This window comes from Trachurus trachurus, assembly GCF_905171665.1.
Source record: "Trachurus trachurus genome assembly, chromosome: 9".
Classification (NCBI taxonomy): domain Eukaryota; kingdom Metazoa; phylum Chordata; class Actinopteri; order Carangiformes; family Carangidae; genus Trachurus; species Trachurus trachurus.
In genome coordinates, this window is record NC_139895.1 from 1,833,149 (window position 1) to 1,853,864 (window position 20,716).

At 43.4% G+C, this 20,716-nt stretch overlaps 1 protein-coding gene across 1 annotated transcript in view; it reads left to right on the forward strand.

The window, feature by feature from the left end:
- c5 (complement component 5) overlaps nucleotides 1-20,716 on the forward strand; it is a 53,668-nt gene that overhangs the window by 26,007 nt on the left and 6,945 nt on the right. The window contains exons 23-32 of the mRNA XM_083979801.1: nucleotides 172-261; nucleotides 5,342-5,548; nucleotides 8,362-8,437; nucleotides 10,146-10,305; nucleotides 11,355-11,459; nucleotides 12,107-12,278; nucleotides 13,680-13,804; nucleotides 16,716-16,796; nucleotides 20,077-20,235; nucleotides 20,328-20,390. Coding sequence (XP_083835927.1) covers nucleotides 172-261; nucleotides 5,342-5,548; nucleotides 8,362-8,437; nucleotides 10,146-10,305; nucleotides 11,355-11,459; nucleotides 12,107-12,278; nucleotides 13,680-13,804; nucleotides 16,716-16,796; nucleotides 20,077-20,235; nucleotides 20,328-20,390 — 1,238 coding nt within the window. The remainder of the gene's footprint in view (nucleotides 1-171; nucleotides 262-5,341; nucleotides 5,549-8,361; nucleotides 8,438-10,145; nucleotides 10,306-11,354; nucleotides 11,460-12,106; nucleotides 12,279-13,679; nucleotides 13,805-16,715; nucleotides 16,797-20,076; nucleotides 20,236-20,327; nucleotides 20,391-20,716) is intronic.

Below are 20,716 nucleotides of genomic sequence, written 5' to 3' on the forward strand. Positions count from 1 at the left end.
AAAAAAAAAAAAAAAAAAGTGCCTAAAAAGAGTCTTATTTTAAGTAGAATGAGATTTGTTTTGACTAGAAATGAAAATTTTGACTAGAAATAAGATAAATATTCTTGGTAAGATTTTGAGTTTTAGCAGTGTTAAGGAACTGTGTCAACCTCTGATCTCATCTCGTCTCAGGCTGGCCCAGGAAGAAAGTGATCCTGCAGAACATTCTGCCGGCCAACGTGGTTCCTGGATCTGTGGTGAAGAGGCAGGTGATGGTCAACGGTAGGAAGCAAATACATAGCTCATTGTCATTGTGAATGGTCCCACTTAACAGTCCCAACATAGATTATTAGGGCCACGGGCCATCGCACCGGGACCGGTAGTGCGAAGCCTGGGCACCACTGTTATTGTGTGGTTTTTTTTTTCTTCTTATTCCTCTTCCGTACCAAATTTCGATTCGCTGTGCGTCTTGATCGGGATCGGTATGCTATTACTTTTCTCAACAGTTTACGAATTTTTCGCGACGTAAGGCGCGAAAAACTGCGCAAAATTTTGCATTGAAGTCAATGGGAAGGGCGGAAAAAAAAGGCAAGGCAAGGCAAGGCATCTTTATTTATATAGCGCATTTCATACCAAGGCAACTCAATGTGCTTTACATAAAGACAAAACATTTAAAAAAAAAAAAAAAGAAGCATAAGACAGAATAAAAACAAACAAAACAATAAAAACAGAGTTAAATGCAAGAGCAAATAAAAGTAAAATAAAAGAAACATTTAAAAAAAAAAAAAAAAGCATAAGACAGAATAAAAACAAACACTAAAAACAGGGTTAAAAGCAAGAGCAAATACAAGTAAAAGAAAAGAAAATAGATAAAGTTTTAAGTTCTCAGCTATAAGCACGTGAAAAGAGAAATGTTTTTAACCTGGATTTAAAAGTGCTTACAGTTGGGGCTGATTTCAGTTCTGCTGGTAGTTTGTTCCACTTGTGTGCAGCATAACAGCTAAATGCTGCTTCACCATGTCTGGTCTGAGCTCCACTATCTGACCTGAGTCAGTAGATCTCAGAGCTCTACTGGGTTTATATCCTACTAACATGTCATTCATGTATTCTGGACCTAAACCATTCAGTGATTTGTAAACCAGGAGCAGAACTTTAAAATCTATTCTGTAGCTGACTGGGAGCCAGTGTAAGGTCTTAAGAACCGGGGTGATGTGATCTGATCTCTTTGTTCTGGTTAAAACTCGAGCTGCAGCGTTCTGAATGAGCTGCAGCTGTTTGATGCTTTTTTGGGGGAGACCAGTCAGAAGACCGTTACAGTAGTCTAGTCCAGTGATTCTCAAACTGTGGTACGCGTACCACTAGTGGTACGCAGGCTCCCTCTAGGTGGTACGCAAAAGACTCACCGAATTAAACATAAATAAAATAAAATAAATTTCAGATGCACCAAAAAATCAGGCAACCACATATCTTCGGCTGAAAATGACCAAAAATGCATTTGCAGGATGTTGCGATGATACCATAGAATAGAGACGGTATAAATACAAGCAAAAACCTGCCGAAAATGCCGACATCACTATCAGCAAACGAGTCCAGGCACCGCTCTGACCTCACGTGTATCTGTTTACCTGTTAGCTCCGTAGCTCCGTTAGCTCCGTTAGCTCTGCTAGCTCCGTTAGCTCGGCTACAGTCCAACTGGAGCGGCTCGTTTATAAAATGAAATGAGCTGCGCTTCAAATAACCTGCGTACGTGTGTCTTTGATGTTAAAGTTTAGTGTTACTTCTCAGAGTTTTATTTTTACGATCGGGGGTCATATAAACATGAGGCACTGCTAATCTTTTCCGGCCAGTCGTCATGGAAACATGACGCTCTGTCAGTGCTGTGGCTTTTGGACCCGACTGAAAACAAACGTGTATGAGCTGAAAAATGAAACAACGTATCATTGTATACCGCCATTATAATTAGTAATTAGTAATTATTATTATTAGGGAAGACTGGGGATGGTTGTAACAGCATCACTTTCACCAATAAGGGATAACAGTGTGTAAATGTGCTCAATATAATGTGTAGCCTACCCACTCCCTCCCTGACATTGCATGTGAATTTACATGGCTGTGTCAGTGTGTAGCTTTTACAGCCCAAAAACATTTTTTTTTAGGTCAGAAACTAATATTTTTTTTTCAAGCCTAAATTTTGATTAGTATGGATACCGTTTAAGTTTAAATTAAGTAACTTGTATAAGATGAAAGAGCAGGTTTTTGGGTGAAATATGAGTCATTTCTTATATATGAATATATGAATATGATCTTTAAGACAGCTTTCTAATGTTAGGGTACACCCCCCCCCCCCCCCCCCGCCGACTTGGTGGTACTTGGAGAGGCAAGTATTTTCTGGGGTGGTACTTGGTGTAAAAAGTTTGAGAACCACTGGTCTAGTCTACTGGAGATAAAAGCATGAACCAGCTTCTCCTGATCAGTTTGGGACATAAAACCCTTAATTCTGGATATGTTCTTCAGTTGATAAAAGGCTGATTTGGTGACTGATTTGATATGGCTGTTGAAGGTCAGATCTGAGTCTATCAGCACGCCAAGGTTTCGGACTTGGTCTTTAGTTTCTAAAGACAGTGACTCAAGGTGTTTACTGACAGCAACCCTCTTCTCTTTATTTCCAAAAACAATGACCTCAGTTTTTTCTTGATTTAACTGAAGGAAATTTTGGCTCATCCAATTTTTGACTTGCTCTAAACAGTGACATAATGACTCTATTGGACTGCAGTCATCTGGAGACAGTGCAAGATATATCTGTGTGTCATCTGCATAACTATGATAGTTGACATTAGAGTTCTGTAGAATTTGACCCAAAGGCAGCATATACAGGTTAAACAGAAGGGGTCCAAGGACTGACCCCTGAGGAACTCCACATGTCATAGCCACTCGATCGGATTGATAACTACCAATGGTCACAAAATAACTCCGTTCCTCTAAGTAGGACCTGAACCATTTTAGGACTGTCCCGCTGAGTCCTGCCCCAAAAAAAGAGCGAAACAGAACAATCATTGGAGTTTAACAAATGTCTACTGTTCAGGCATACTTTCACCTAGAGACTTCATTTGAACTTTAAACAGTAGACACAAGTCTTGTGTATTGGCGTATTACTCCACGTTTTGATAGGTCATATAGTTTTTGATCAATCCCTGATCAATGACCGTGATCATTTTTGGAGAAATTATGAGATTATAATGGTTGTGTATTGCACGGAATGTTCGTGTCAGAGTGCGTGACATCATCGGTTAGAGAGCCCAGAAAAACTCCAGATTTTTTCTCTTTCCACACTCGGCCCGGCCACAATTTACACTCTACACACATGATTTTTTCAGAAAATTGTAGACAAACTTGTTCTGTCTCCTAAATCAGACTGACACAGGATGCAGCTCATAACATGTGTCAAGTCAGTCACCCACACACACACACACACACACACACACAGAGAGGAGGGATCCCTCACCCAGGACGGACAGACGTGTAATAGATGTTGTTACAGACAAGGTACAATTTAGAAATAGCCTATGTTCACACTGAAGGCCTCATTTGCTGTTGTAGGTCAAACAGAGACATCAGCAGAAACCAGAGACTTTTGCATATCTTCTGTAGTTAAAAGTTCTTTGTTTGGGCAAATGATAAATTAACTTTCATGCAGTAAGAAAAATATAATATCCTTGGAAGCAGAAGTATAGGCCTACTATTCACTCTCTACATTACCCTGCACCATGTGTAGCCGATGTCGATCTGGCCCTCTGCGTTGTGTTTCTCACGGCCTGCCCTAGGTGGGGTTCGATCCCACGACCTCCCGCACCGGAGGCGACGTACTAACCTCTTCGCCAAGAGGTTGACAACCACTTGGCGGGTTGGTTAGCACGTCTTTTATGGGTGGAGTGAGTGCACATCCGTTACACTCACCCCCGCTGAACTCACTCCACCCAGGGCATCCGGGTCACGGCACCACTGTAGCCGATGTCGATCTGGCCCTCTGCGTTGTGTTTCTCACGGCCTGCCCTAGGTGGGGTTCGATCCCACGACCTCCCGCACCGGAGGCGACGTACTAACCTCTTCGCCAAGAGGTTGACAACCACTTGGCGGGTTGGTTAGCACGTGTTTTATGGGTGGAGTAAGTGCACATCCGTTACACATGCATACATGTGTACTGCTGCAGCGCAGAATAAAGGATAAAACATGACAACACACAACATGACACAGAATGTTGCGTGAAACATCAACACACAAAACAAGACAAGACATTATACAAACAACACAGTGCAGCAGAGAACACCTTCAAGTCATTTTAACCTGAGAGTGAATGGCGACTGGCTCCCTCTGGTGGTCAGGAAGAGGAACTGCAGCCTCAGGTCGCTGCCTGGTGAAGAACATCTTGTGTTGTGCTGCTGCAGGTGTGACTGTGTGTCAAAGATGGGGACTCCAGTTTGAGACTCGAACTCGAGTCGCACTTAAGTCGCACACACATAGACTTCAGACTTGACTTGTGGCCAAAAGACTTCAGACTCGACTCGGACTCGTGTTTTGGGACTCAAACCTTTATTTTATTTATTTATTCTCGAAAGGACATTGAGGTTTTACCCTCATTTGCAATGTTGTCGAGATCACAGCAATATTCAAAGCGAAACACAATGCAACAAAAAGCATAGGATAAAACACAGTTACAAAAGTTAAATACGTACATCTGATTCATTTCAAAATTTAAAAACAGTTCCAGACTGTGGTAAAGAGGTTTGAGATGATGCTTTTATAATGTTGATAGGATGGAGGAGCATTGATTTTAAGTGTGAGTTGAAGATCGTTCCAGGAGGCAGTACAGGGGCATCATAGCAAAATGCTGATTTACCAAGTTCAGTTTGTACCCGGGGGACTTTAAAAGTAAGCCAGCCATTGGAGCGAGTTGAATATGGGGAGTTTTTCAGTAATGGCTTTAAAGATGAAGAGATGCCAGTGATTGTTGCGTCTTTCTGACAGGGAAGACCAACCTACTTTTGTGTACAGATTACAATGACGAGTGCTGTAACTATCGCCGGTAATGAATCTAAGAGCAGAGTGATAGACCACATCTAGAGGTGAAAGAGTTGAAGGGGCAGCATTCCTATAAATAATATCACCATAGTCCAACACTGGCATAAAGACAGCTTTAACAATCCTCTTTCTGCAGATCATAGGGAAAATAAATTTATTTCTGAAAAAGAAGCCAATAGTAAGAGTAATAAGTATCAAAGAAATCTAATACTCAAGTAAAGTACAAATCCTCTGGACATCTCAAGTAAATTGACTCTGTTACTGTCCACCACTGTCCGTGCTGCAGGTGAAACTCTGGGTGAAGTGATGGAAGTGATTCACAGCGTTAAAGGGCTCAGGGAGCTCTTCGACATGCCGGCCGGCTCTGCAGACTCGGAGCTGGATCACCTCCTCCTCCTGATCCACATGTACCAATACCTGGAGAAGACCAACAGCTGGAGCGCCGTCGGAGGAAACACCAACAAAGCACTGCTGCAAACCAAGATCAACCAGGGTGAGGAGCGGTGTTGGGCGCGTTACTTTTAAAAAGTCAAAGTAAACAGTTCAGTTCAGTTCAATTCAAGTTTATTTATATAACACGTTTAAAAACAACCATTGTTGACCAAAGTGCTGTACAAGTCACATCAGACACATGATATCAAACACATTCAGCACAAATAGACAGTTCCACAGTTTACATAGCTGAGTTCCCCATATTAACCCACACTGAAGGCCAGCGAGAAAAAGTAGGTCTTGAGCAAAGACTTGAATTGCACAACATCTTCAGCAGATTTTATGTGTCTAGGAAGCTTGTTCCAGAGCCTGGGTGCTGCCACAGGAATTTAACAGAAAGCCAGTGTAGTGAGGCTAAAACTGGTGTGATATGGTCCCTTTTTCTCTTTCCTGTTAAAAGACGGGCAGCTGAATTTTGAACAAGTTGAAGTCAGTGGAGGGATGACTGCCCCAGGCCAGCATACAGAGAGTTGCAGTAGTCTAATCTTGAAGTAATAAAAGCATGAATAACACTCTCAAAATCTGTAGAAACCAGGTATGGTTTAATTCTGGCAAGGAGTCGTAGCTGAAAAAAGCTTGTTTTCACAACAGAACTGATCTGTTTGTCCAATTTGAATGTAGAGTCTAATATTACGCCAATACTTTTAGCAGATGACTGAATGGAGCAAGTTAAAGGGCCAAGTGCAATGTCCTTGTTCAGGTATTGCCCAAACACTACAATCTCTGTCTTGCTTTCATTGAGATTCAAGAAGTTTAGGTGCATCCATGTTTTTATGTCCTCCAAACAGTTAATGAGAGGCTTCAGTGAATCTTTGTTGTTTTGTTTGAGTGGAAGATAGATTTGGACGTCATCTGCATAACAATGAAAGGAGATGTTGTGTTTTTAAAAAAAAAACACAGAGTTAGTAACTGAATTACTACATTATAAAAGTAACTTATTACCTGGAAAAGTAACTATTGCGTTACTTTTTTACATTAAATGCTCAAATATCCTACGCTCCTGCCTGTATGGAGGAATACTAAAACATTTTTTTTTCCCACCTAGTTGATGGACTGGAAAAAAAAGTGTCTATGGGTGTATTATTATTTTGTGACGGGACTTCTTGAGTCAAGTAATGGTGCATGTTACTGTCAGTAACGGTGATGGATGGCGTTATAAACAGGGGAAACAGCAACTTTTTTGATTACTCGTCACTGAAAAAAGTAGCGCCATTAGTAACCAAGGGGGGAGTTGTGGGTTTTACAAGTGAATGGCTGAAATAGCCGACTTTACAGCTTAAAAAAACATATTGATAGATGAGATGATATTGATTGATACTTTATTGATCCCATTGCTGGGAAATTCAGCCGGGTACATTTTTTGTTTTTGGTCTCTACCGATAGTTTCCACCTCCGTGAACAACCGTTTTAGTGTAGTTTAGTTTAGGCTTAAAATGTTTACATAAATGTGGGCGTGGTTACGTTGAGTGACAGGTTCAGACAGTTACCGGCTGTTAGTTGGTTGCTTCCAGTTCAGTGATCGGGTTCTCGGCCGGCTAACCGCCGCACCTCTCCAAATAAGGAAAGCACACTCCCACTAAAATCCAAGATGGCGGCGCAGTTCAAATCCCCGTAGTAGACCAGACTCCACAAAAGAAGTATCTTTTAAAATAATTCACAGAATTTACCCATCAAAAGTTTTTTTACAACGATTTAAAAAATATATAGATTTAAACTGCTCTTTCTGTGTAGGACACCCTGAAGATGTTTTTCATTTATTTTGGTCTTGCCCTTTCTCAACTAAATTATGGGAAGATATTTGTAACCTGATTTGTTTTTCGATTGAACCTCTTTTTTCCCTGTGCTTTGGACATGTATTGTTTGGCTTCACTGACAATCCATCTTCTACAGAAAAACAATACTATATCATCAATCTTATTATACAATTAGCCAAATGGCACATTCATAAATGTCGTTACACTAATCAAAAACCACTTTTTCTTATTTTTGAAAATGAAGCCAAACAATACATTAAGTCTATTAAAAAATCCATCAACATGAAAGCTATAAAGACTTTGAATTTACAGTACAGGCCAAAAGTTTGGACACACTCAATGCATTTCCTTTATTTTCATGACTATTTACATTGTAGATTCTCACTGAAATTCCACTAATGAACCCTGACAAGGCACACCAGTGAAGTGAAAACCATTTTCAGGTCAGGTTCACCTCTTGAAGCTCATCAAGAGAATGCCAAGAGCAAAAAGCAGTAATCAGAGCAAAGGGTGGCTACTTTAAAGAAACTAGAATTGGTGGGGTCAGAGATAGAGGAGGAGGAAGAAGAAGGAGAGGAAGAAGAAAAGAAGAAAGATAAGACAAAGAAGAAAATACATGTTTTTAGTTATTTCACACTTTTTTTGTTAATTCCACATGTGTTCATTCATAGTTTTGGTGCCTTCAGTGAGAATAAAGGAAACACATTGAATGAGAAGGTGTGTCCAAACTTTTGGCCTGTACTGTATGTACACTTTACAATGTTTTTGTATGAAAGCTTGTCTCGTATTGTATTGTATTGAAACCCCCTGGCGATGTTCTGTTGGTGTATTGAATTGTTTTGCCCCATGATGACTTAATAAAGTTTCTAAAAAAATAAAAAAAAATAAAAAAAATAAAAAACGTCAACAAAAAAAAAGACCAGACTCCCCCAAACCAATGGATGACGTCACGGTACTACGTCCATTCTGTTTACAGTCTATGGTGAGGAGACACTGACGGCCATGTGAAGGGTGTATTCACTGTGTGTGTTTGTGTGTTTGTGTGTTTGTGTGTGTGCAGCACTCGTCAGCATCAGCTCCTTCAAACGTCCAGACTCCAGTTACAGCCGATGGGGGAAGGGGGAAGGCAGCACCTGGTCAGAACACACACACACACACACACACACACACACACACACACACACACACACACACCTACACACCTTCACCTCAACACACACACCTTCACCTGCAGTGAAGCGTAGACAGAAACTGACTGACTGCACCTGGTCGTACACACCTGAAGATCTTGGGGAGCATACATCAGTCCGACTGCCCAAAAGTCCGACGGCTCATTTCTCCGACTACCCGTTCTACAGTGTTAAGGTTAGGTTTAGGTTTAGGGTAAGGTTAAGGGTTAGGGCTACTTAAGTCGGAGAAGTGGGAGGTCGGACTAATGGATGCAAAAATAAAGCAATGTATGGTCGGAGAAATGGATAGTCGGACAGACGTCATGCACCCGAAGATCTTCCGCCTCCACCTGCAGACACACTCTTCACACATTGATTCAATCAATCACTGTTCTGGCAAATCCATAATCAATAATCGTCATCTACTAGACACAAGTTACAGATTTTATTCCACTTTTTTTTTTTTTTTTTTTTTTTTTTACAAAACATCACAGTAAGCACACAAGAGTTATCACACAACTCACAACTGACAAAGTGGTGAAAACAACACAAACCAGGTCACTCTACAAACAGAGTTTAACTCATTGAGTGCCGCGCTCCTTTCCAAAGTTTTAGTCAAGTGTACCGGCAATTTAGACCATTTTTGACGATTTTTGTAGAGCCACAGCGTATTCTATATTATTGCCACCAACACATACTGTGGCTCATTTGAAAGGTGAAACTTTATGCTTCAAATGGCCACAAACCGTTTGTTTCTACGTGCCTCCGTTCCTGAGAAAAGTCAAGCTAAACATGGCTGGGTTTCACCAAAATCCCTCCTTTTTTTCTAGAAAAGGAGATAGAGCGTCTTTTATGAAAGGTGCTCTGTTTGTGTCTGTCGCTCTTCTCACACTCGCATTTCTGGATCAAAGGGCTCGTATAAGATAAATATATACAACAATTGTTGTTCTATTCACAAAACCACCATCGGGGGCGGGGGGGGCGCCACTAAACAACAATAACACAGACGCACCGTGCCGTGTCACAGCCTCTCGCCGCGGAACGTGAGGGTCAGTCGGCCACCGCGGCTCGGGAAAACCGGTCCCGCCGGTGGTCGCGGTCCTTCTGTGGTACGGGTCGGTGATGCCGGTCTGCTTTGGCCCAGAGACCATCAGATTTTACCGCGGGAGGACTTTGGGGAGGACACGGTGTTGCTCCAGATGAAGACCGGGCGGGACTGTCGGCTGAGAGCTTCCTGTTTCAGCTCCGAGCTGCTGGAGCCTCGCGGGTGAGAGCAGAGCAGCTGCTGCATCCACATGAAGCAGAACTCCGTTTGCAAAAGCCGAGTTATGATAAAAACTTCCAGATCATGAGCTGTCATGTGACTTTGATCGTCATCCATTTCAGTTCTCCTCGTCGTAGAGTCCCCAAATTTACACATAAGGTGTGTTAAAGTGTCTAGTTTCATAATTTAAAAAAAAAGCAAAAAACGAGAAATTACGTTTTTGGCACTCAATGAGTTAAGAAAAGTTTTAGTTTTTTTTCAGACCCACCAGCTTCAGTTCCTGCTGGTCCAGCCCGTTGACTGTGTGTTTCCAGCCCGTTGACTGTGTGTTTCCAGCCCGTTGACTGTGTGTTTCCAGCCCGTTGACTGTGTGTTTCCAGCCCGTTGACTGTGTGTTGTTCTCTGCACCAGGCTGACGGCTCAGCTGGTCAACGTCCTGTCGCTGGTCGACCACATCCCCAAAGTCCAGAGTCAGTCTGCAGCCAAATCCATCGAGTGGCTGTTGCTCCAGGCTCAGAGGCCGGGAGGAGCCTTCATCGAGACCGCCTCGTACAAACCCAAGACCATAACGGTCAGCAGCACTCCTGCTCCTCCTGCTCCTCCTGCTCCTCCTGCAACATGTTACCTCATGTCATGTTACGTCATGTTATGTTATGTCATAAAATTTCAAGTCACGTCATGTTACAGTGTTACAATGTTATCTTTACATTTCATGTTTCTACAGTACGTTACGTTACGTTACAGGACAATACGTTAGGGTACCACATGTTACGTGAAGATGTTATGTTTCCCGCCCCAATGGGCTTTATGCACAGCTCCACTACTTCCTGAAATAAGCCAGCTCCTTTATTTCCTGTCTTAAATTATTGGACCAATTGATTAAACGGATAGTTCAACCAAAATTCAAATTTCACTCATTATCTACTCACCCTAATGTCGACTAAGAGCTGTGAGAAGTTTCAGAGTCCTCCGTGGCTTCTCTGAGTTACAGCGGGGCTCCGTGCAGCAGTATTTGTCCATATAATGGTTGTGAATGGGGCTCACTTTTCTTCGTAACAAAAAGACACACCAAAAAACATCCAAATACCTCCATGCTGCTCGTCTGTAATGTCCGTCTTGTATTGAAGCCCCAACATGAGAAATTGTTCCGAAAAAAATTAAATAAGTCTATATTTCAAGCTTGTTTGTAGCGGAAGCTTCCAGTGTCTCAGTTCACTGCTCTTCCTGAGATTTGCACTGACCGGCAGAACAATTTCTCATGTCGCGGCTTCAGTACAAGAGGGACATTACAGACGAGCACTATGGAGGTATTTGGATGTTTTTTGGTGTGTCTTTTTGGACGAAGAAAGTTGGTATCCATTGACATCCATTATATGGACAAATACTGCTGCGCGGACCCCCCCCCCCCCCCCCGTAACTCAGAGAAGGAACGGAGGACTCTCTTAGTCGACATGAGGGTGAGTAGATAATGAGTGAAATTTGAATTTTGGGTGAACTATCCCTTTAATCAGTTGGTCCAATAATTTAAGACAGGAAATAAATGAGCTGGCTTATTTCAGGCTCAGTGATTGGTGCTCGTCCTCACCCGTCACCTGCCTCCTCTCCTCTGATTGGCTGCAGGCTGCCGGCTCCGGTGCCCTCGACCAATCAGTGTACCTGACGTCCTTCGTCCTCATCGCCCTGCAAAGAGCCTCACAGACCAGTGACCCAGTCATGCAGCTGCATGTGAGACCTCCTCCTCCTGCTGCTCCTCCTCCTCCTCTTCCTCCTGTCTTTTACTTCATCCCCTCCTCCTCCAGCTCCTACTCCTTTTCACCTCTTCCTGTCTCCTCCTCTTCCATCTCCACCTGTCTCCTCCTCCATCTCCTCTTCCTGTCTCCTCCTCTTCCATCTCCACCTGTCTCCTCCTCCATCTCCTCTTCCTGTCTCCTCCTCCTCCATCTCCACCTGTCTCCTCCTCCTCCATCTCCTCTTCCTGTTTCCTCCTCCTCCATCTCCTCTTCCTGTCTCCTCCTCCTCCATCTCCTCTTCCTGTCTCCTCCTCCTCCATCTCCTCTTCCTGTCTCCTCCTCTTCCATCTCCACCTGTCTCCTCCTCCATCTCCACCTGTCTCCTCCTCCATCTCCTCTTCCTGTCTCCTCCTCCTCCATCTCCACCTGTCTCCTCCTCCATCTCCTCTTCCTGTCTCCTCCTCCATCATCTCCTCTTCCTGTTTCCTCCTCCTCCATCTCCTCTTCATGTTTCCTCCTCCTCCATCTCCTCCTCCATCTCCACCTAGCTGTCTTCCCCTCCATCTCCTCTTCCTGTTTCTTCCTCCTACAGTTTAACACAGACCTCCTCCTCTTCCTCCTCCTCCTCCTCCTCCATCACAGCTGCCTCAACAGAAAATGGCGTCCGCAGCAGCCTACATTTCCCAGAATGCCCTGAATGTCAAGAGTGTTTATGTGCGTGCGGTGGCGGCGTTCGCTCTGACCCTTCATGACCCCAGAAGCGGCGCGGCGGTGTCGCTGATGAGGAGGCTCGAGGATTCAGCCATACAGAGAAGTGTGTGTGTGTGTGTGTGTGTGTGTGTGTGTGTGTGTGTGTGTGTGTGTGTGTGTGTGTGTGTGTGTGTGTGTGTGTGTGTGTGTGTGTGTGTGTGTGTTGCGTGGTGCAAACATAAAGGTACCAAAAAGAGTTAAAGATAAAATAAAATAGAATAAATCAAAAGTTATAGTGCAAAAACTTACACATATACTATAATTTTGAAAATTCTATTGTTTTTTGTTTGTTTGTTTGTTTTGTGTCTTTGATTAATGTGACTGTGTTGAAACTATGTGTTCTCATTCTTGGCCAGGTCTCTCTTGAAAAAGAGATCTTGGATCTCAATGGGACAAACCTGGATAAATAAAGGTTATAATAATAATACCTATACAATTTAAGATCAATATAAAAAGAATACAATATTATGAATGAATAAAAGTGTATTTGAACATAGAATAAAAGAGGAACAAAAATAAAAAACAGAATAGAATAAAGAAGATAAAGATATATATATCAGTAGGAAAGAGCTTTGTCCACATGGAGACAGAACCTGTGTAAGATTGCCTAACTTTACTTGTGTTTGACAAAATAAATAATTAAACACCAATATTATTAAATATTATTTTCCATTACCGAATATTATAGTAGAACAGCTTTCTCAATGAGTTTGTAATACATTTTCATTATTTAGATAGATAGGTCACGCATTTTTTGAATGTCTTCGGCAAAATTCAAATCTAGCATTTTAATCTAGATCAACTACAGGATTGCAGTGAGATTAATCTAGATTAAAAAACTTAATATATATGTGTGTGTGTGTGGGTGTCGTGGAAATTTTTTGCTGTTTGCTGTTGGTGAATACTGAAATAGAGACTTCGCCGGCCGACATTGTTTTTATTTCCTTGCAAAGAAAGGTCAATCTTCACCCGAGCGGAGATGGCAAAGAAAGACTCTGAACATGGGGAAAACCTAAACATTTATAGCTGAGGGAAAGTCCACTTCTGGGGTGTGATTTACATCTTTTGTCTGCTGAGGGGTCAGCCCCCCTACTCAGGATGTCTTTTCACACTCTTGTCTTTCACAGGTATCGGCACTGACATCCTGGACTGTGATTAAGAGGTCTAATCAACACAATTTAAAATACAAAAGGGTTTGAGTATATCATGAGAAAGTGAGAGGTTGGGTGTCTCCGAAACTTGAAATGCAATTACAAGGTTTAGACATTAAAATACACAAATGGGTAGTAAACAAAAGAAGATCTGATACCTCGGAGGGAAAGCAGGGGGTGGGGACGTCACAAGTGATTAAAACAAAGGAATATTCAAATTAACCATTACAGTGTGTGTGTGTGTGTGTGTGTGTGTGTGTGTGTGTGTGTGTGTGTGTGTGTGTGTGTGTGTGTGTGTGTGTGTGTGTGTGCAGCTGGCCCCCCTGCTGTCCGGTACTGGCAGGAGCCCGGTACGGCGGGTGGGTGGTTGAGCCCGGACCGGTCCAGTGGTCTGACGGTGGAGATGACGGCGTATGTGGTGCAGACGGTGCTGCTCAGGGTGAGACACATAATAACCTGCACTCTATTTATCCTTGACCTTATTGCATTAATGATCTTTAACTGGCTTTTAAAATATTTGTTGGAATGTGTTTTTGTGGACAACGGAGTTGGATGAATCTACGCTACCCACACTTGTTAACTCTTTCGCGACCACACTAATTCCTCAGCACATCCGCTCAGGACCACATGTTTTTGGCTATTTGTTTACCTTTTTCTCACGTCGAACCGAACTCTGTACATCACCTAGAAACAAACGGTTTTCACGTGGTTGAAGAGTGACTTTCCAACGTGCTCGTCGAAAAAACGGCGAGTTTTTCCGCCGTTTCGTTGGTGAGTACGAAGGAGAAGAAGAGAGCTGGGTTTCTCCAAAAACGGAGCTCCCGCTCTAGTTTCAGAGAAAAACGCACTTTTGTGTCAAGTGGCAATCTGCTCATTTTACCGCTACTCTGCAGTGTGGCGTCTCTCAAATCATTTCTACGGCTAAATAAATATATTTGTAGGCAAATCTGAGGGGTGTGGCAGCGTGGAGAGCAGCAGTGCAGCGGTGTGGGTCTCTGGCTGCAGCGCAGCAGCTCCGTGACACTGCTGTGTGACTGGCCGGCGATGGGTGCTCTGGGGCGGGGGGCGGCCGGTCACAGCCCCCGCTGCAGAGCGCCCGCTGCGCAGCGCCCGCTCCGCTGCACCGTGAAAACAGCCGTGATAACGTGCTTTCAGATCCGAGTCTCCAAACCAGAAACGTTTGTAACAGCACCGGAGAAAGTCGCCAGATTTTTCGTCGGTCGCTTTTGTCAAAAGAGGGTTTGTAAAGTCGCCAGATTCAGCGAGAAAGTGGCAACACTGTAGCCGACAGCCGCACAGCGCTGCAGGCTGTCCCCAGAGCAGCATTCAAGGAGACAGATTACTCAAACAAAACCAAGATCACACAGTTTATAAAAAACATTATGTTTTGATTTTAGTTTAAAACAGTTTTACATATCAGAGGACTACCATATTCACACACAGGGTACCTCAGAGTGTCTATTATCCTAATCTGTAAAAAAACGGTTTTGACGAGTTTACTCGTCAATGGTCGCGAAAGAGTTAATGGGTCCATTTTCGATAAATATATCGTTTTGTCTCTATCGTTATTTTGTTATTTTAATTAGTGGCGGAAATGCTGGGCGAGCCGACCAGTGTTTCCTTACTTTTGGTTTTGCGGACGCTGCCCGGCGAGTCATGAGAATAATGCAGCTGAATCGCCGTTTATGGTGGGAACTACGACAGTATGTGATCATCTTCCAACCTCTGACTTTCATTGTTGATGAATGAAAACATTCTTGGCAACACGTCAGTCTTGCGCCGGTCCAAGAATTTCACCGTGCGCGCGGAGGCTCATGGTAATAATAATAATAATAATGAATTTTATTTGTAATGCACTTTATATTGAGCAAACAATCTCAAAGTGCTACATAGGGAAAAAAAGAGAAAAGTAAAAGTTAAAATTTTGAGAGAGAACGTCTCTCCAAAGGAAACAACTAATGAAAGGCTTTTTTAAAAAGGTAGGTTTTTAGGCCTTTTTTAAAAGTGTCCAGGGTCAGTGGTGCTCTCAGGTGGTCAGGGAGAGCATTCCAAAGACAGAGAGCGGCGTGACAGAAAGCTCTGTCTCCCATGGTTCGGAGTTTGGTCCTTGGGATCTGCAGGAGGTTTGCCTGACCGGAGCGGAGGTGTCGTGAAGTGGGCTGAGGGGTGATTAGCTCCTTCAGGTAAATAGGAGCATTACCATGGAGGCACTGGTGGGTCAGTAGGGAAACCTTGTATTCAATCCTGAATGGGACAGGGAGCCAGTGGAGGGATTTGAGAATTGGTGTGATGTGGTCAAATTTTCGTGTCCTTGTAAGGATCCGGGCAGCACAGTTTTGAATGTATTGGAGTTTTTGGATGTTTTTGTTGGAGATCCCGGCAAGAAGAGCATTACAGTAGTCCAGCCTGGTGGAGACAAAGGCGTGGACGAGTTTTTCTGCATCTGGGAGAGAGAGTGATGGACGGAGTTTTGCAATGTTTTTTAGGTGGTAAAAAGAGTTTTTGCAAAGCTGTTTGATGTGAAGTTCAAAGGTCAGGTGGGGGTCCATTATTACACCAAGGTTGGTGACTGATGGAGAAAGGTGGATGTCGTGGCCGGCGAAGGTGATACTGGTAATGGTGGATGACCGGGTCTGATGTGGGGTGCCAATGAGAATGGCTTCAGTTTTTGAACTGTTAAGCTGCAGAAAATTCTCCTTCATCCACGCCTTTGTCTCCCCCAGGCAGGTGGTGAGTGTGGAAGATGGCAGGGTGTCAGAGGATGCTGGGTTGATTTTGAAATAAAGTTGGGTGTCATCAGCATAGCAATGGAAAGATATTCCATGCCGGCTGATGACACGGCCAAGGGGAAGCATGTAGACAGTGAAAAGGGTGGGTCCGAGGACTGACCCTTGGGGGACACCACAGGAGACGGGGAGTGTGTCTGACTTGGCTTCTCCCAGGGAGACGTATTCAGTTCTGTTAGTGAGATAGGAGGTAAACCAGTTGAGAGTTGAGTCAGATAGTCCGATGGTGGAGTGTAGGCGATGGAGGAGAATGTGGTGGTCAACCGTATCAAAAGCTGCAGTGAGATCAAGGAGAATGAGCAGGGATGGTGAGCCAGCATCAGCTGACATCAGTAGGTCGTTAGTGACCCTGGCCAGAGCAGTTTCCGTGCTGTGGCCAGGGCGGAAACCAGACTGAAAATTTTCAAACATGTTGTTTGCATGGTAAACATGGTAAATGTAGTAGGAGAACACTTCGCTTTCCAAAACTCCTCATTGTCCCTTTAATGGTTCAATATGAATATTGATCAACAATATTCTGAAAACTGAAACCGGTGTCCAATCAGAATTTATTTTGTGTCTCAGGGCGGGATCCAGTACGCACAACCCGTCATGGCCTGGCTGACCAACAGCCAGAACTACGGACAGGCCTTCTACTCTCCACAGGTACACACACACACACACACCCACACACACACACACGACGTAACTCACAGGCGGCCATCTTGCGTCAGTCCACTCCCTGTGATTCTGTTGCATGGTGATCCAATCACCTGCATTAAAAAAAACTACTCATAACTTGGTGAAATGTTGACCGTATACAGCTATTAGGCCTACAGTTTGCATCATGAATGAATGAATTAAATCACATCAACAAACAAACAAAAAAACAAACAAACGAAAATATAGTTAAAACAGCCAGATCCTCAGGAGAAATCAAATCATTGGAGTTCAAAACCATTATCCAAAGAAAAGAAAAACCAAGCTTCAAAGTTGGTCGAAAATTGAATTAACAGACTATCCTGTCTTCTTTTCTAGGCTTTGGAAATAAAATGAGTAGTCTTAAACTCATCGGAATTAAAGGTTGACTATGGAGAACGAGCAGAACCCCACCATCTATTGATCAATATAGGCAACAGCAACAACAGAAAAATAATTCCAGCAGTCGGTTGCCAGACCGTTAGGAACACCGCACGATCAGTAGCACAGAGGAGAAGAACTTTCATCTCTACCTTCAACCCCTTAACCCTAACCCTAAACAGCTTGGAACTAATGGTGATGTTAGATAAATGACTTGTAACTTGTTACAGGGAGAGTGAAGCCTCCTTCCACATGGCTGGAAACCAAACCTGCGATCAGAGCCTCTGACCCGGTGTCACAGCTCTTGTTCTTGCTCTTGCTACGTGCGCGATTTTTCGATTAGGCCTTTGTGTTCCTTTCGGAACATAGGCCATTGATGAATTGTTTCCACCCTCGTCTGTCCTGGGCCTTTCTCTCCAGCTGTTTCCACGTCAGTCCCTGCATCTTAAGCTCTTGTTCTGTGCTCCTTCTCCAGGTGTTTTTTGGTCTTCCTCTGCCTCGTTTGCCTTGTGGGTTCCATGTCATTGCCTGTTTGCTTATTGTTGTGTTGTTTCTTCTTAGTGTTAGCTACGTGCGCAGTAAACCGTAATCTCTTCTTTATGACAGATACGACTACATAAATACACACATCGTAACTGATTGATTATCAAAGGCCTCGTTGAAAACTGCACATGACTGGGAGGAGGCTTAGCAACACAGCGGAAAAGTGACAGCTACTGGCTGGTACGATGTAAACAGGAAGTCATTGTCGAACCCGTCAAAGTTTCTTAAAGGGGAATTCTGGTCATTTTTGACCCCTAAATCGTTGTCCTGATGGTCATCCAGTGTTGGGGGGGGGGGGCAAAAAACTCGACTAAAATTGATGCAGGCATACGGAGTTACACCATGGCTACCCGGCGCTAGGGATAGCGACAACGCTAACCTATAGATGAGAGTAGCAAGTGAGGCCACACCCCCATTCCGGTGAAAACAAACTGCTGGCTTTGACTGGCGGTAAATACAAATCCCGCTGTCGTCCGTCTTGATTTGGCCTATCTAACGTTAACCGGCCTGGAAACCTCTTAGCCTCGTAAACCAGCCTCTCGCGGAAATGCATTTCATTTCATTCCGAGGGAGAGTCTGGCCTCATCCCCATTCTAACCCTCAGAAGGCCGAGCCAATCAGCGTCGCCGCTGTGATTGACACAGCACGTTGGCCAATCAGGGACCGACTGGTGCAACGCCCCGTCACTTCACCAACTTGCTGATTGGCTGAATGGGGTTGTCTGTCAACGCTACTACTCCCGCCCACCCCAAACGCTTACAGGGGGAATGAGGCCAGACTCTCCCGAGAAATGAAATGAAATGCATTTCCGCGAGAGGCTGGTTTACGAGGCTAGAAACCTCCTGCAATAGCTAACATTTGTCAGGCAGACAGCTATATCACGTCGTTTTACCAAAAAAATTTAAGATTTAGGGAATGTATGTCCATAAATCCTACCGGAGAATGAGCCCACTCAGCGGCGAGAGGCGCGGTATATAACGCTGAGTGAAACATATCAATCTATTGTTGCCGTAGTGCAGTGGTTAGAACAGTTTAGGAATAGCGGACCTTCGGAATGGCGGTCGCCCCCCCTGAATGGTTTACCACACAAGCACATGTGGACTAGCCAGGTCCCACGGCTTCAGGCCATTTCTGTCCATTCTTCATACGGCCTGAAGCCATAAATCTCTTATTTTCCTGTCCCACTCTCTTAAGGGGAGGAGGGAAAATCTGATGTTAGGTTCTTTTAAGTTGTTCGACGAACAATATACCACACAACAACTTGTTTGCATTGTGGTTTTTTGTATTGGAACAGACTGAGGACTTCTTTGTTTTCACCGGACAGGGGGCGTGGCCTTTACGTGACATAGGGTTGCTGTCTTCTATGGGGGCAATTCCTTCAACCACAACAAAAACTCAGAAAACAATCAAATATCTAATGGTACATGACTGGAATCCTTAGAGACACCACTGAACTCATATAGTGGAGAGTATAAACAGTATAAACTCATCTCATATAAAGTCATCTAGTCTTCTTCTAGATATCTATGGGTTCTCCTCAGAGGTGGACAGTAACAGAGTAAATTTACTTGAGTACTGTACTTAAGTACATATCTAGAGGATTTGTACTTTACTTGAGTATTAGATTTCTTTGGTACTTATTACTCTTACTTGAATACATTTCCAAGACAAATATTTTTACTTTTACTTGAGTTAATTTCTAGGAACGCTGAAAAGTAAGAGTAAGAGTTAGTTGGACGGTGCAGGTTCATTTGGTTACAGTTTTCACGCAAGAGTTAAATGATTGTTAATAAACATCTGCATTACTTAATTAAAGAATTGTTATTTTTATCAACGTTTGCCTGTAATCTCCTGTGGTACCACATAAATACAGCATTGGGGGGTGTAAAACATGAAAATGACAATTGCTGTCCTCTTATGATCCCATTCATTTGATTTGTTGTGTTTTTCTAGGTGTTTCTGCAGCTTTATATAACATTGTGGTTCTAAAAGCATCAGTGCAGGTGGTTTCAAATAGTTAATTCTCAGGAACAAGAGTTAAAAGGTCCTTAAATTAATTTTGAAAAATATATAGTAATTCATTGATGTGAAAAATAAGAAATGTACTCTTACTCTTAAAGTAAATTTAAAAGTATGTACTTTTGGATGCTTAAGTACCTTTAAAAGCAAGTACTTTTTTACTCTTACTCGAGTAACATGTTAACTGAGCTACTTTTTCTTGTAACTTTACACTTCTTGTAATTCTTGTAATTTTGACCAGTAGTATTTGTACTCTTACTCAAGTACTCTGTCCATCTATGGGTTCTCCTTTGACCTCTGCCAGGACACGGCCCTGACCCTGGCGGCCCTGACGGCGTACAGCGCCGCCACCAGCCGACCCCATCTCAACCAGCGCGTCAGCATCCGCTACGGCAAAAGCAAATACGGGACGCTGGGGAGTCCCCACCTGACCCAGAGCATGTCTGTGGCCACGCCCATCGAGGTGAGACGGAGACAGCTGAACGCGGCGCGCTTCATTAACCACCCCCTGGACCTCACACCTGTTTCCTCTCCACCCGTTTCTGTTTCGGACAGGTGACGAAGGATGATGACGTCATCGTGTCCACAGACTCTGGGACAGGTGTGGCGACCGTGAAGGTGGGCGTGGTCTAATTCTGTTTGATTGACACTGACTGTTGTAGCCATTTAAAAACATTCAAACCACAATTCTTATTTGCTGCACATGAATCCGTTATGTTTAGCTACGTTTGTAGACTCTGTAATTTGTTTTTGTAGAAATATTTAATCTGCAATTTATAATTTCTTGCGTGACATTATTTTGTCACTGGGGGGTGGGTAGTCAGTCTCAACAGTGTCGACTGACTGACAGAAAGTTTTTGACTATCACTATTGTTTACAGACTTTAAAGGGATAGTTCAACATTTTGGCAAATTGGCCCATTGCCATAATCCCTATAGTCATAG